Raw genomic sequence first — 15,437 nt, forward strand, 5'->3', positions numbered from 1 at the left:
TCCAACCACATTCATTCAAATTCCATAAAATATTTTTTTTTCTTGTAATCAGAGATTCTGGATTACAGGCTATTTGGGGTTCCAAGGTTTTTGTGTGGTTGGACCTCCCCATGGGGGGTGAGGCCCCTCCTGCTTTCTTTCTTGGTTTTCAAAATGGAGCTTACAGAGGAAAAGAAAATGGGTAGAGTCATTTGTCCAATGGGTATTCCTTCTACATATATGGATTTCCTTTGGTCCCTGCCATGACTCCTTGTTGACCATCTTGGAGTTTTGACAAGGGTGGAGCACGATGCTAGATTTTTTACAAGGCACTGGGCTGAGCTTTGTGTATATCATTGGGTTATTGGCATATTATTTCCAGCGTCTAATGAGTTTTCGTCAAGCTGCTGGAAATAGCCTGTTTATTTTGGGCATTTTACTGATGTGGGTTTGTCTAAATGTTATAGCAGACTACTAGATGTCCTCCTACGGCATTGGATCACTTTTCTCCCTCTCTCATGCTAACCCATGTGTTTGGGCCCGAGGAATGAGCTTGAGTTTTAATACTCCCAAGTGGCTTAAAACTTTCATTCCTCGAACCCTCAGTGGGCCATGTGATTGCTTGTTCCATTCCATACCACAACCTTCTTTGCAAGCCCCAGGTAATTACGTGGCTTGGGCCAACTTAAGCTTGTAGCACGACTTGGTATTAGAATATCGGTCCTTTACATGGCATCGCGTGTTTATTTAACATGCTTGTGTTTGGTTTTATTGTGCCACAATAAGCCATGATCGGGCCAAGTAGCATCAGATAGGTTGGAGAGCGTGAATTTATAAAGCCGGTGCATTTTTGGCCCTTTTGTGCATGCTTGCTGGGCGTGGCGCATGACCCATGGCTTATGTAGGTGCGTCCTACAATTTCTCTTTGTTGAAATAAAAAATTTCATACCTATCAGATTAATTTGGATAGGCATTTGGGCCGTAACAAATCAATTCTAAATCAAGTGAGGCCCAAATGAAGAACTCAACAACCAAATGACGTGCCAAGAGATAAAATCCCATATATTTATCTCTAAGAAAGACTCCCATTACAGCCCCACTTTCAATAGAAATTAAAAGAAATAAGAAAGAATGTCAAGGTGAGATCATGCATGGAGCAGGTTATCTCCCACCACTCCACTTATCAAAACGATGGCACAATCTGGGAAGAAACAGTCTCCCTCAACTGCCACTCACATGTTTGCCTATAAAAAGGCATGAACCAAAGAAAAAAGGGAGGGCAGAAAAAAAAAGGAGGTGCTGCCGGAAAGGAGGTAGAAACAGAGGCAAAAGAGCAGGAGCAGAAAGAAACCAAAGGGCTTCACATAAGGGGCGAGAAGTCCGAAGGAGGCAAAAATAAAAGTCACAAGTCACTCGAGGAGGTTTCTTTGGATCTCCAAGTCTCCAAGTCTCAAAGTCACAAGTCACAAGCTGGATTTCTCTAAGGCTAAAAATGTATCAATTAGCAAATAATTGATACAAAAGTCCTAAATTTCCTAAGTGGTACAAAACCATTCCAAATTTTCTCATGGGTCATATACCTGTGCAAATTTCAATGGGATCAATTTCAAATCTCTCAAACACAAATTCTTTCAAGGGGTCATTCATTCCTTGAAAGTCCAATCAAATTTTTAAGGAACTACGTCTGGTTGGATTCCGCCAAGGATACGTAGGCAATTTGGAAACTCAATCCAAATACAACTGCAAACCCAAACAGAATCCCTGTGTCCTTAACCAAATTCACCCCAAACACTTTTCCAACCACAAAATCAAATTGAATCCCTAGTCCAACCACATTCATTCAAATTCCATAAAATATTTCTCATACCACAAATTCTTTCAGGGGGTCATTCATTCCTTGAAAGTCCAATCAAATTATTTGAGAACTACAAAAGGCTTGATCCCCAAAATAGGGTATGTAGGCAGTCTAGGGTTCCCTGGATGCAGCCGCAACATAAAATCAAATTCCATTATTTATTTCATTCTTCATATTGGAATCAAAGGATCTTTGTCTTTTCAAAGAGATTATAATTAAGAGATATTTTTATCTTGAATGGGTCGTACTCAATTAAAAATAAAAAAAACTCTTATTAGTAAATAAGAGTGAGATTATGTTGGGTGAATTTTTAATTTCCTTGTTACATTTTTTATATAACACTCTTATGTCCCTATTGGGCTCCTTTAGCGATCAATTATTTGTGCTAGGCTAAGAATAAACCTGGGCCTAGCCCTTGGATTTTTTTTTTTTGGGCCTCAACACATATTGAATTCGATTTTGGTGATTTTTTATTCTTTTGCTTCTATATCTTTTATCTCAAGCCTATATTGTTAGGTGTCCATGGGAGTTGAGATTGACTTGAATTTGCCCGAAGAAGATGCTGATGGTGTGAGTCAAGATAACACTAATATATTTAAGAGTGCAAGCTTTATTAATGAAGACACATACTTTAGTGAAATGGAATTCCATTCAGATGACAAGGTGTATGAATTTTATTCAGAGTATGCCAAACAAAAAGGATTTGCTGCCTCAAAGGTATCTTGTCGTCGGTCAAAGACATCTGGAGAATGGATTGGGGCAAAATTTGCTTGTACGAGGTATGGGAAAAAACGAAAATCTGATGCATTAGCCCACGGCCTTGCTTGAAAATAGATTGCAAAGCAAGCTTGGAAGTCAGAAGAAGGTATGATGGAAAATGGTTTGTTTGTAATTTTGTCAGAGAGCATAACCATGATCTCCATCCAGAGCATATACACTATTTTCCAAGCAATAGAAGAATCACCAATGCCGACAAGTATAATATTAATGCTTTGCATTCAGTTCCGAGAAGACTACAAAATTTTTGGTGATGTCATTTCGTTTGATACAACATATGTCACCAACAAATATAAGATGCCTTTCGCTCCTTTTATTGGAGTGAATAATCATTCTCAGTCTACGTTACTTGGATGTGCACTACTTGCGGATAAAGAGAATGTTAATAATAATTTGTTGTGTGATATCAATGTGCTTGATCCAAGAGTCTCAAATACAAAAGGAGCCCCGAAAAGGGTGAAGAATCAGAACTCCAATGGTAAAAAATATAACAAGAAGCCAAAGAAGGTATGCTCTAAATTTTTTTTCCTGTACATAAGGCATATATTGATCTACTTCCTCATATTGTCATTGCTTATCTATTAAATATACTTTTCATCTTTTTTCGTAGGCACAAGCAAATCTTGGACTATCTAATGATGCGATGGAAAGCTCCTTGCCAAGACAGGTACAATATATCAGTTTTCTTTCGGAATTACCTTTAGGTGCATATATAACATATACATGTCAAGGTGTTTTTTTTTATGTTATACGAACAAGCACACACAAGGAATGATGCTTCTGATAACTACAAGGATACTCATGAATGCTTGCAACAAATAGTAAGTATACCATAGGTGATACACAAATTCTTCTTTTCAGCACTTAATAATCATAACCTTTTATTGAATTTTATCACTTATGAATAAATCTTGTTTTTCTTTGATATGTTATAGGATGAATATGAGACTCTCGAAGGGCATAATGGAATGAAAGTAAATATGGACTGGATGGCAGTTAATATTGTCATATATGATTTATTTGTGTTTATTACTAATATATTTGTATTAATTAGGGTGCATATCTACTACATGTAACAGGGAAATTATAATTTGTGGACCTCACGCATGCATGAATATTTTGCTGGTCAAGCTACACAAGATGGTATTGTTATAAGAACTTTTTATTTATTTATTTATAGAATTTTTATTTATTTATAAGAACTTTGTTTATGCTTGTTTGACCAATTGAATTTTGTTGTAATAGGAACAGTTGATACATATTAGAGAAGATTTGCAAATGAAAAGTCTGGGAAGATGAGTAGTGAATTCGTATACCATTGAAGAAGAGAAGTGAAGTTAAGTCTGGGAAGATTAATCATCTTTTGTTTCTACTACTACTAGATTTTGGAAATTTTTTGGGAAGACTTTAATATTGTATAAAGATTTCACTATTTGGTCTTTTGTAACCGTTAAAATGTGTTGTTTTGTTTCTACTCAGATTTGGGGGATATTTTTCTTTATTTAGTAGTACAAGAAATGCAATCAAACCCTTTGTGTTAAAAAAAAACCGAACATGACTTCTTAAAAAAAAAAAAACATTTTCTTTAAAATAATAATAATAATAAAATGGTAAGGAAGTTGTGAATTTTTTTTTGGATAAATTGAATACATTTTATAATGGTAAACTTGGAAAGAAAAATTTAGCTTGTATAATATATTAATGACATTGTTTTATGTGTAAGGAGAATGACACATGTCAAGCAAATAAGGAAGAAGGTCCAAAGGAGAAGGTTAGATAGAAGGTTGCTAGCATTCCCCTTCAAGGACATGTTAGTATCAATTTCTTTAACGATGCAAAGGCAATTTCATCAACCCAAAACCCTTGAGAGTAAAAGCTTGTTTGAAATCCTCTCCATTTCATATTAAGGCTTGAAATTCAACCACTAATCCCAATTTTTAAAGAACCCTAAACCCAAATGACCAAGCCTTAATATGAAATTAAGGGAGTTTTAGATGAGCTTTTATGCTAAATGATTTTGGGTTGATGAAATTGCCCCTTGCACCATCAAAGAAATTGACTGGAATACTAACTTATCCTTGAATTGCTACAAATACGAAACTACAGGTTCAAAATTGACGGAATTGAAACTACAGGGTCAAAAGTGGTTGAAGTGCCAAATTACAGGGATCAAAAGTGAATTTTAGCCAATATTTAATTTTTAGGTTTTATTTATATATGCCTAAATTTTCTAGTTTAATGTGGAGGATGTTACTTGTTCTTGGATGCCTATAAAAGACCACTCCTTCACATTTGATATACTAATATAATACCATACTACCACAATACCACAATCACCACCACAATTTGATTCTCTCATATTCTACCTTTCATACTTTATATACTTAATGTTTCCTTCTTTTCGACTGAGTGGCTGACGGAAGGAACTTTTGGTCCTTCTTCTTCAAGTTGCGTAGGCGTCGTGGCTTGGATGGATATGTTGCACTTCTGACTTCTGATCAAGTGATTGATCGGCCAAGCAAAGAACCTCCTCTTGGCCTAGGTTCTTTCACTTCTTCGGGGTCGAGGATGGTTAGGCTTCGTATGGATGTTTTTGTGATTTTTAGGTTTTTTTAGTAATACTCTGAATTAGATTTCTGATTGCTTAATTCTTTCCTTGTGAAGCCTCCGTCCCATGTATGCAATCCTCCGGAAATCTTGGGTTCAAATCCGTGGCTTGAGCTTGGACCTACAAGACTTCATCTTGACATCCGGTTAGAATTCTAGAATTGGTTCACAATCCACCAAGGTGGGTGGTATGGGAACTCCAAATACTTGGATGTTGGGTTTGGCCTTATGTTGGACCATCTTTGAGTTCCCAAAATATTCAGATATGGGGAATTCTAGATTTGGTTGAGAATCTGCGGAAGTTGGCATGGGAGCTCTAGGATTCACCAAGAAAACTCTTATTTAATTGTCCCATTTATTTAGTAATACATATATTAATAAATTTGAGCAAGTCCATAGCAAGGAGAGGAAACTCGAGCATGGGACTCGACGTCGGCGAGACAGTTGGTCATGCATAGTAATAAGGAGCTTCGAGCATAAGACTTGACTTCGGCGAGGAACCTCTATGGTGGAACTCACTTCAGCGGAACTCCCTTCCGCAGAACTTTCTTTGTGGAATTCCCTTCCGCAGAACTTCCTCGACGGAACTGCCTCAGTGGGACTCCTTTAGGTAGAACTCATTCCGGCGGAACTACCTCAGCAGGGCTCCCTTCCTCGGAACTTTCTTGGCAGGACTCCCTTCCGTGGAACTTCCTAGGCGAGACTTACTTCTGCGGAACTTCTTTCCACAGACCACGGATTGGAGATCTGGAAGATTTGGATTGACCTCCCTCAAATATTGCCCCCTCGATTCATTTAACCTAAAGTTGGCGAATGGGTAGATTAATCAAAATTTAAGACCTCAATTTCTTAGTTGTTAGTTTCTATGAATTTTTACTAGGCCATTTGATGCATACTCGACCATTCCTTGGTCTCATGTTGTAGTGAGCTCTATCCACCTATATATATATATTATCTTTTTCTTGGAGGAGGTTTCTATATACAAACTCTTAGCACGAGATAATGTGAACTATCCATCATTGTGGGTTATTTTAACCAACACCATTTTCTCGTGGCGAGTTATCTCTCTGTCGTTTCTCAAGTCGTTGAGTAATACTTCTTAAAAAATCAACCATTGATCGGTGAGTCATGGATCCGACTATTTCAGTCACTTAACTTATATGCTCCTTTCCCCAAGACTTGGTGGATGAGGAATGAACATTCCCAAGACTTTGGAAGGCCAATCCTTGACGATGGGGTTCATAGGTCTAACGAGAACATGTTGGACCACATATTGGGCATCTCTTAGCATAGTCGATGCAATCTTTGAGGATGATTGGCTAATAATAGCCATGCCTTCTCAAAAGCCATCTCATCTTCATTCAGCTTGATGAGCTCCACATATTGCCTCATGAACGTCTGTCATGCCTACAAGTTGTCCTTTCTTTTCATCGTTGTCTTATGCTAAAAGACTTCCGATAGAATTTTCCAAGGCCGAAATGCATAGTTTCAGAGGTCGGCCTTGCTTTAGAGGAATGAGATTAGCAGCTTGGTTAAATTCTCTTTGGTGTAATCGGATGCCTTTTGGTGGACTTCCTTCTACCAAAGTTGTACTTCATCCTCGAGTTTTAGCAAGGATGAGAAATGCTCAACTTTTCCTACGAAATTGGATATAAACATCAGGAGGAAGTTTATTTGGTCTAGCAAACTTTGCAATTCTCTCTTGTTTCTCAAAGGAGGCGCATCAATATTGGCTTTAGCCTTATTTTAATCAATTTCGAACATTTTTTGGTGTACCAAGAATCTTAGAAAGTTTCCGACAAAACCCCAAAGGCACACTTTTTTGAATTCATCTTCAATTGATGTCTCCGCATTCTCTCAAAATCCGACTTGAGGTCATTCAAGTAACCTAGCCTCGACTACGACTTCATGACTACGTCATCAATATAAACTTCTAAGTTTTGACCGATCATGTCGTGGAAGATGGTATTCATTGCCCGTTGGTAGGTGGCCTTGAAATTCTTTAGGCTCGTCCATTTGGACCATGAACTCGACCTCGTCGAAGACATCTTCATCCATTGAGTTGAGTTGGCCTAGCTGAGCTTCGAAGAATGGCGGAAGTGTGATCTCCCTGGCTTCGACTTCAACAAAATCTCAAACTTCACTTTGGTCTTACCCATCTTCAACTTGCTCTCAAACTTAGCCATCTGTTAGTATGAAATTTGTATTGTCATTTTCTAGACTCTAGCATAGGTGGAAAATTAGTGTGTGAAGAATTGTTACTGAACGTTTTGGCACAATTCATTCAATCTCATACTTCCGAGGCATGACTTGACCGATATGAGAAATTGATTTCAAGTAAATCATGACATAATCATGCATTCATTATAGGATTCCTAATTAGAGTTATTTTCAATAGGATTAGATTTTATCTCTTGAGATTATTTTCCTAGTTGGACTCTATTTTGATTTAAGTTAAAATATTATCTCTTCCTATTATGACTTGCACATTGAAATCTTTTCCTACTTGATTGGTCTAATTCGTTTGTTTTAATAGATATTGTTTTTCTATTAAAGATTAGTTGGTTGGCATATTTACTAAGAATCCATTTTGAATCAAAACTCTTGGTCATAATTGAATAAGAGATGTGGTCCTGCTTTGACGTTATGACTAAGAGATTATATTGGATCAGTATTGTAGAGTCATAGTTGAATAGAATTAATGGTATGTTGGGTTTTCCTCTTTGAAGAGAAAAACTCCCTTTAATAAAACGTAGGATTTTCCTTTCAAACAGAGAGCTTTTGATATATTTGTGTGGAGCATATAAAATTCTTAGGAACAAGCTGCTGTGCATTTATTTGAGATAAATCATCGAGTGTCCCATGTTTACTTGGTAATTTATCAAACACTTTAATAATTTATATTGCATTCATTTGCATTGTTTGGTGACCTATACGGTTGAGGGCACCAAAACCGTGGTGATAGTTTTCTTCCGACGAGCTTGAAGCAATCGTGGCCAGTATTGCGTTCAACATAAGGAGTGTCAAAAATCATCCCGTGACAGAAGTTGGGTTACGAAGAAGTCCGTAAACATTATCTAGAATGTGTCTAGGATAAGTGTGTGAGTACTTTTTGTAATCATCGTTCTATAGTAGATTTGTGTTGGACTGAGGAGTGACGTGGATTTTCCCCCAAGGTAGACGTAAAATAATTCTCTGCGTGTTCTTTTATTTTATACTTAGCACATTTCAGGATTGATGAGCCATATCAATCCTGCTACCGAAATTTATTTTTATTTATTTGATTATAATATTGAATTCGCCTATTCACCATCCTCTAAGCATTTTTAGTCATCCTATAGGTAATTTCACCATCCTTTCCCTATGTTCCTTCTCAAGATGCTCCGTAGTCTCCTCTGGAAGCTCCTCAATATATTTGTCATCGCTATACTTCTCGTCCTCATAAAGCTCATCATCATATGTTGTCGCATCCATGGGATCTTTTGAGGTTCCCTTGTTTTTTTCTTTGGCCGCTGGTTCAGCCTCTTGTTCAAACTCATGTGTTTCGGAATCGGCCATGACTTGGTCTTCTCCTATCTTTGGTTTATCCTATTCCGTATAGGGTTTACCTCTAACTTTCTCGATCATGCTCTAGCCGTTCTTTCCTTTCTTGTCTACTTTGGCAGATTGGGCCACCTTGGTCAAGACTTGAGTCTTGGTGACCGGAAGCTGGATCTTAAGCTAAACCACTATTGCTTTCTCAACTTTTAGAGAGTTCTCATCTGCCACCTTGGGTGGCCTTTTGGGCTCACCTTGGATTTGTTAGCTTCAAGGGCTTCAAGTAAGATGAAATTCCAACTCTAAGATTGATTCTTCCAGAGTTGTCACCACAACTCGACCATTCACCTATTCTTGGTGTAGCCTCATTTACTCGGCTGCTATTGCCTTCAACGAAGCCAAGGCCTCGGCCTTGACTAACTCCAACTCTTTTGGTCAATGCTTCTCTTAAAGCTCGACCAATCAGTTAAGTTGAGGTTGCCTCTCGTCCTCCTATTTCTCGTAAGAATTGCAAGTGGCGGCATATTACCTCTGAGCATTTCTTGTTTGAGTTTTGCTTATAAGTATTAGAGGAAGCTTTCAACCCCCACTCCTATACCATTGAGCTGCCTTGGAGTTTGACATCTTGAAAGTTGGAACACCACTACCATCCGTTGGGTGATGTCTTCACATATAGGCCACATCTCGACTTTTTCCTTTTCCCACGGAAGTCAATATGCTTTATTTTTATTTTGCCTTGGGTTACGGCGGATCTTTCACAATATCTTCATATCTTAGAGGCATCTGTTGATTTCTTCTGTTAGGTTATTGTGTGGCTTCTCATACCTATCTTAGTATTCATGTAGTGACTGTTTGTTCGGTCTCACTTCCATCATATACCGCTTGGGCTATATGGGTTGTAGTTCTTGGCTAAAGTTGTTATAACATTCTTCCTTGAACTTCTAGGTCTGCTTCAAGTAGGATGACTAGTACGACCTGGATGACTTCTAGCCATTACTTTAGCCGCCCCTTCATGCCCCCCAAGTCCACTTGCTTGGTCAATCTTGGTCTTTGATTGAGGCTCGATAAACGTGATCACTTGCAATTGTGGTCTCACAATATTGAGCTTTTCTCCTACAATCATGTCTATCATGATTGTACCTTGGGTCGTGCTTTGACCGTCTCTTTTACTAGATATTAGGCCATTACATCCTAGGATGGTTGCCTTGGGTTGGACGATATTTTCATCCTCAACGTTAACCACCTTTTCAGTTTTATTCCCTTGGGTGGACTCCTTTTCCTTAACCAATGTCAAGTTCTCAATAGGAAGGTCAACTTGAATATTCAATTTTAAGGTCGTCTTACCCACCTCTTTCTCACTCTCACATTCCCTGCTAACCTCATTTTTCCTCTACAGGAGTAGGTGGAACAGGTGGCCGAATTGCAACCATATGAGGATTTTCCTCTTGTGAGTGAGAATCAAGGTTGGGGTTGAGAGTTTGCCCCTCGGCTCGTTAGCTAAGTCAAGATGAAATCTCGCGCAAAATTTGGATGAAAAGGTTGTGAGAAGTTTGCAATTCATATACGAACTCTTTTAATAAAACTTCCATCTTAGGTGTCATCTCATTTACATATTCTTCCACCATATGGGTATGGCCACCATATAGCCTATCACTCACCTTGAGATTATATTAGCCACCATAGATAATGGGATGATCTACTTGGTGGGAATAATAATTAGGCTCATTGTACAAACAGATGGAACCGTTTTGACAATATGGGTAAGTGTATTGCCCCCATGCCACTTGATTGGTTTGGCCACCAAAACCATGTTGATCATTTGAACTATTTTGATTCATAAGATCATATATGCCAATATAGTTGTGCCCACCATATTAGCCACCAAATTGGCTACTTGAGTCATATTGGTTGTTAGACCTACCTTGATGGGTAAAACTATATTGGCCATAGTGACAACATATATTAATAAATTTGAGCATGTCCATAGCAACGAGGAGGAAACTCGACCATGGGACTTGACGTCGGCAAGGAACTTCCATGGCCGGTTGGACATGCATAGCAATGAGAAACTTCGAGCATAAGACTTGACGTCAATGAGAAACCTCGATGGCGGAACTCACCTCGGCGAAACTCCCTTTTGAGGAACTTTCTTGGCAAAACTCCCTTAGCAGGACTCCCTTCGCCGGAACTTACCTTTCACAGAACTCTCTTCCCAGGAACTACCTCCCTTTGGCAGAACTTACCTTTCGTGAGACTCCCTTCTGCCGAACTTCCTCAATGGGACATCCTTCTGCGGAACTCCCTTTACGGAACTCCCTCGGCAAGACTCCCTTTTGCGGAACTTACCTCAGCGAAACTTCCTTCCATGAATTGGAGATCTAGAGGATTCAAAGATTCCTCCTTGGTGGATTTCACGTCTCTGAGTTGGTTGATATAGGGAAATTTGACGATCCCCAAAACATTTATATTATTATTTTTGGGCAACATTTCTGTGACTTGGACACCTATATCCGATTGTGAGCGTGCTCATTGAGGACCTTGAGCCTATATATGATATTTTCATCCTCATTTTGAAGTCTTGTAAACTATTAGTACCTACACATAGGGAGGCTACAAAGGCTTTAGGACAATGTCTTTGATGTGCTTCACCATACTAAGCTTCCTTTCATAATCTTAATTTAATTTACTTTTATTTACCTATTATATGTTTATTTAGTTTTATTTTACCTTAAAAGAGTTTCCAATTTATTTTATATATTATTTATATTATAAATAGTTTTGCTTTTGAGTTTTACGGAAAGAGTAAAACTATAATTTTTATAACAACTACATTCTTTCGTATTTCTAGCGTTTCCACATACCTTTGGTGCCACTTTTGTGTGAGCTTTTTTTGGTGGATGTTGTGCGAAATATGAGGTACTTATAATGTGTGTTGGTTGTACGATTCAAATTTGATGATCAATTTTGATTAATTGTTTTGTTTCCAAATGGATAGGAGTTTATTTATTTTATTTTTATCAAACTTCATTAGATATCAAGAAGACATCTAAAATACAATCCTAAGAGGGCAACAAACTAACATGCTCAAAGCAAAAGTAACGCAGATAAAAGCCGCACTAAAACTACTAACCCACATCACCACAATTAGCCATAAGCCTAAACAAAGCCCACAACATAACCAAAACCCTAAAACAACCCATGAGCCTAAAAGAACCCTATCACCACTACCTAATGAAGCACCGTCATGGCCATACCCACCACCGCATCCGTAACAAATCTGGAGAAAATATGATTTCCAGTGATCGATCTACCTACGCATAAAAGGGAACAAATAAACCAAAACAACAACTTTGCTAAAGAACAATTGGGTGATTTGCAGTAACCTCCATCAAAGACGATGTAGAATCAAATTTGGAGAACATGAGCGGCATTAGGGAGAAGGTTTTGGGAGTAGGATTTGATTGAGAACATAGACTAAAAGGGGTGATGGGGAACTTCAATCTAACCATGGCTTAGAAGAAACCACCACAAAGGGTTTTTTTTTAATTCAAAATGCCTAGTGGATTTATTCACTAATCTAAAAGGAAAAGACGAGAAGAGAGGAGGGGGAAGAGGGGCAGTGACGTTTCTTCCTCCTCCCCCCTCTGTGGAATTTTCCTTTAGGACTCACAGAGGGAGAGAGTGGCTAGAGTTTTTGACCCAAATGGATTGGAGTTGGTTCTGTCATTAAGGTACATTCTTTCCGAATCTATTGGGGTTTATTAGTCTTGAGATGTTGATTATTCAATTTTTATATAGTGGTGGTATGCAATTTTCAAATATGATGTTACATTTGAGTTGGTTGATACTATGTAACTCTTGAGTTATTAATTATGCTTATTAGGTTTTGATCTGTTCTGGAGTGTGGATTAGAATATGTTGACAAGGAGGTTTTCAGTGAATTTGAGTGGTATTCTTTTTCGTTACTGTTTGAGTTAGGTTTTAGTTCTAGTGGTTTTGATTTTTTTTTTTTCTCTCCCTTACCTTGAAGCTTGTTTTGTCATAAGAGTATGTAGCTGCAACTTGCATTACAATTGTTGTTTTTGTTTGCTTTACTAATTTGATCAAGTTCAAATATGGTTGAGAGATTGATTGTGTGTGTCCTCTTTTTTCAGCCTTGACTTCTCGATAATATAGGGAGTAGCTACCCATCAATCCTTGCTGAAGTGAAGCAAAGCTAGATTGTCGTCGAAATGATGATAGTAAAACATCTAGCAGTTTGCGTGAGATTTGGTTGAGTTTTAGACATAAGCTTTGAATAGCGTTTAATGCTCTGCCTTGTACTTTCAAGCTAAACCCATGCAAAAAATGGAGATAAACTCTTTCAAATACGTTGACATGAGTTAACCTACTAAATTAAGGAGATTTATTTTCTAAGTTAATTAGGTGATTTACTTCCTTGTTTCATATAGTTGACACATCCTTGTATAATTAGGAGATATTCTCCTAATTAACTACTGTATATATGTCCTTGTAAAACACCACTGTAAATTCTTATATATCTCCATATAGAGAAGAATACAACTAATCAAAAATATTCAAACCATATTCATATTTTAGCAATTTGTACCCACTCTCAAGTTGCCGCTCTTCACCCTTCATTGGATATTTAATTATTTAATTATTGATTTCCTTTAGAGCCATGAAATTGGCCCAAACACCATCACATCATTTCTCATTGTGGAAAACAAAAATATGCGTATATGCTTTGACATGTCCAAAAAGATTTATATTTCCAAAGAAGTAACCTTCTTGTTGTTCTTTTATTACAGCTTGAAACTCTGAAGCATAGATTGTCTATATGGCGTTTTGGGATCCAGAGAAGCATATAATAAAATCCAGAATATCCAATGTGTGTAATTTATTACAGCCGACCATATTATTTTATTGGCAACATAGTGTGGTAAGCCGACCAAAGAAAGTCTTCAAGTTTTGTCTTTCATTCGGGGTTTTCAATGAATTATTCAACAAGAGAAAATGTATAAATAGACCAAACATTCCCAGAACATATACAAAACAATATACCTACTGAGAGAGCTAACACAAAAATTTTCTAATAATTAAGGGGTACATCAAATTAGCTCCAATGGCTTCGATTAAGTTTGTCACCCTAATTACCATGGTTGTGATTCTTCTTCCTACAATTGCCATGGCAACGGAGTTCGTCGTTGGAGATGATAACGGCTGGAAACCTAATTTTGACTACCAAGCTTGGGCCAAAGACAAAGTATTTCATGTTGGTGATACACTAGGTAATATATACATTCCGATTATACTTTTATCATAATATAGAAGATGTTTTAAGATGCTTATATTGCTAAACCGTGAATTTAGACTATTCAACCATTTGATTTCGTAAAAACGAGTGGTTGAAACTAAGCATTTGTTTAGAAAACAAACATTACTCTTAGCATAATTAGTAATTAACTTACAAAAATCAGATTTGACGTGATCACAGTTCCTTTTTTCTTTCAAAGCTACATATATCCATGAATATTAATTAATTTATGAACATTATATATTATGCATGCATGCAGTGTTCAACTACCAGCCCCCACACAATGTGTTCAAGGTGAATGGAACTGGGTTCAAGGAATGTGTTAAGCCAACAACAAATGATCAACCACCACTTACCTCTGGAAACGACAAAATAGAGCTAAAGACTGCTGGAAATAAATGGTACATTTGTTCTGTTAAAGACCACTGTGCTGCTTTGGGCCAGAAACTTACCATCAATGTTATGGAGGGTCCGCCTGCACCAGCTCCATCCTCTGCTGTTCGTGGTTTCATCTTTTCTGGATACCAAGTCTTCATGGCCGCCATTGTTGGAGTTTTCATAGCTGTTGCTGCCTGATCTTCATCTTCAACTCCTCCCCAAATGCGTATGCATAAAAATACACCAAATCAAGACACATACATTAATAAAACATACTGTTTTTTTCTTTAATTCTATAATTATAATAATTTTGTGGAAAATAAAATAAGAGAATTTCGTTCTGTATTAGATGCTGAGCTAGCAATACTGATGTAATTGCACATCAGAATCTGCTCTTGTATCATGTTTTTTTGTTTGTTTTTGGTTTTTGTTTTTTGTTTTTGTTTTTTGTGTGGATCAATTGTATCATGTTATTAACTAATGGCAGAACCAGGAATTTTTATACGGGTAGGCTAAATTTGTATTTATTTATAGTTTTCCTCTCTTTGTCTGTCTATTATCATCATGTGACATGATATCCTAACAAGAAATACTAGACACTAAAAATCATATACACTAATTAATAATTCAAGTTGCAAAAATAAAACATATATAACAATCTACAAAAGTTTTCACCCAAACCCTAAATTATAAAAACTTAACAACAACAATTAAAATTGGAAATTGAATTTAAAAAAAAGAGAAAAACTTACCAAGATGGAAGAACCCATTGAAGATATATTGAAAAAATCTGCATATCAATTGTACTGAAGCGATCATTTAGTTTGGTAAATTATTATTATTTTTATTGAAATTTTACCGATTCAATATGGATCGAAAATATTAGTTAAAGGACTAAGTGAGAATATCTCTTACCAATGGAAACCCGTACAGAATCGGACTTTAAATTTAATGCATTATTTTATTATTTAGCCATTATCAACATGT

At 37.1% G+C, this 15,437-nt stretch overlaps 1 protein-coding gene across 1 annotated transcript; it reads left to right on the forward strand.

The window, feature by feature from the left end:
- The first annotated feature begins 13,825 nt into the window (after positions 1 to 13,825).
- LOC103339020 (blue copper protein 1a-like) lies at positions 13,826 to 14,704 on the forward strand. The gene is made up of 2 exons (XM_008242295.3): positions 13,826 to 14,046; positions 14,332 to 14,704. Exons 1-2 carry the CDS (start codon positions 13,881 to 13,883, stop codon positions 14,646 to 14,648), a joined length of 483 nt encoding a protein of 160 aa, XP_008240517.2. The 5' UTR covers positions 13,826 to 13,880; the 3' UTR covers positions 14,649 to 14,704.
- Positions 14,705 to 15,437: the final 733 nt, after the last annotated feature.

This window comes from Prunus mume, linkage group LG8, assembly GCF_029339155.1.
Source record: "Prunus mume cultivar Tortuosa linkage group LG8, ASM2933915v1, whole genome shotgun sequence".
NCBI lineage: Eukaryota > Viridiplantae > Streptophyta > Magnoliopsida > Rosales > Rosaceae > Prunus > Prunus mume.

Bases quoted from the DNA above. Each gene is read 5' to 3' on its own strand.
- LOC103339020 (XM_008242295.3), top strand. From the start codon at position 13,881: ATGGCTTCGATTAAGTTTGTCACCCTAATTACCATGGTTGTGATTCTT. The intron at 14,047-14,331 runs GTAATATATACA...GCATGCATGCAG, and splicing joins TCATGTTGGTGATACACTAG to TGTTCAACTACCAGCCCCCA.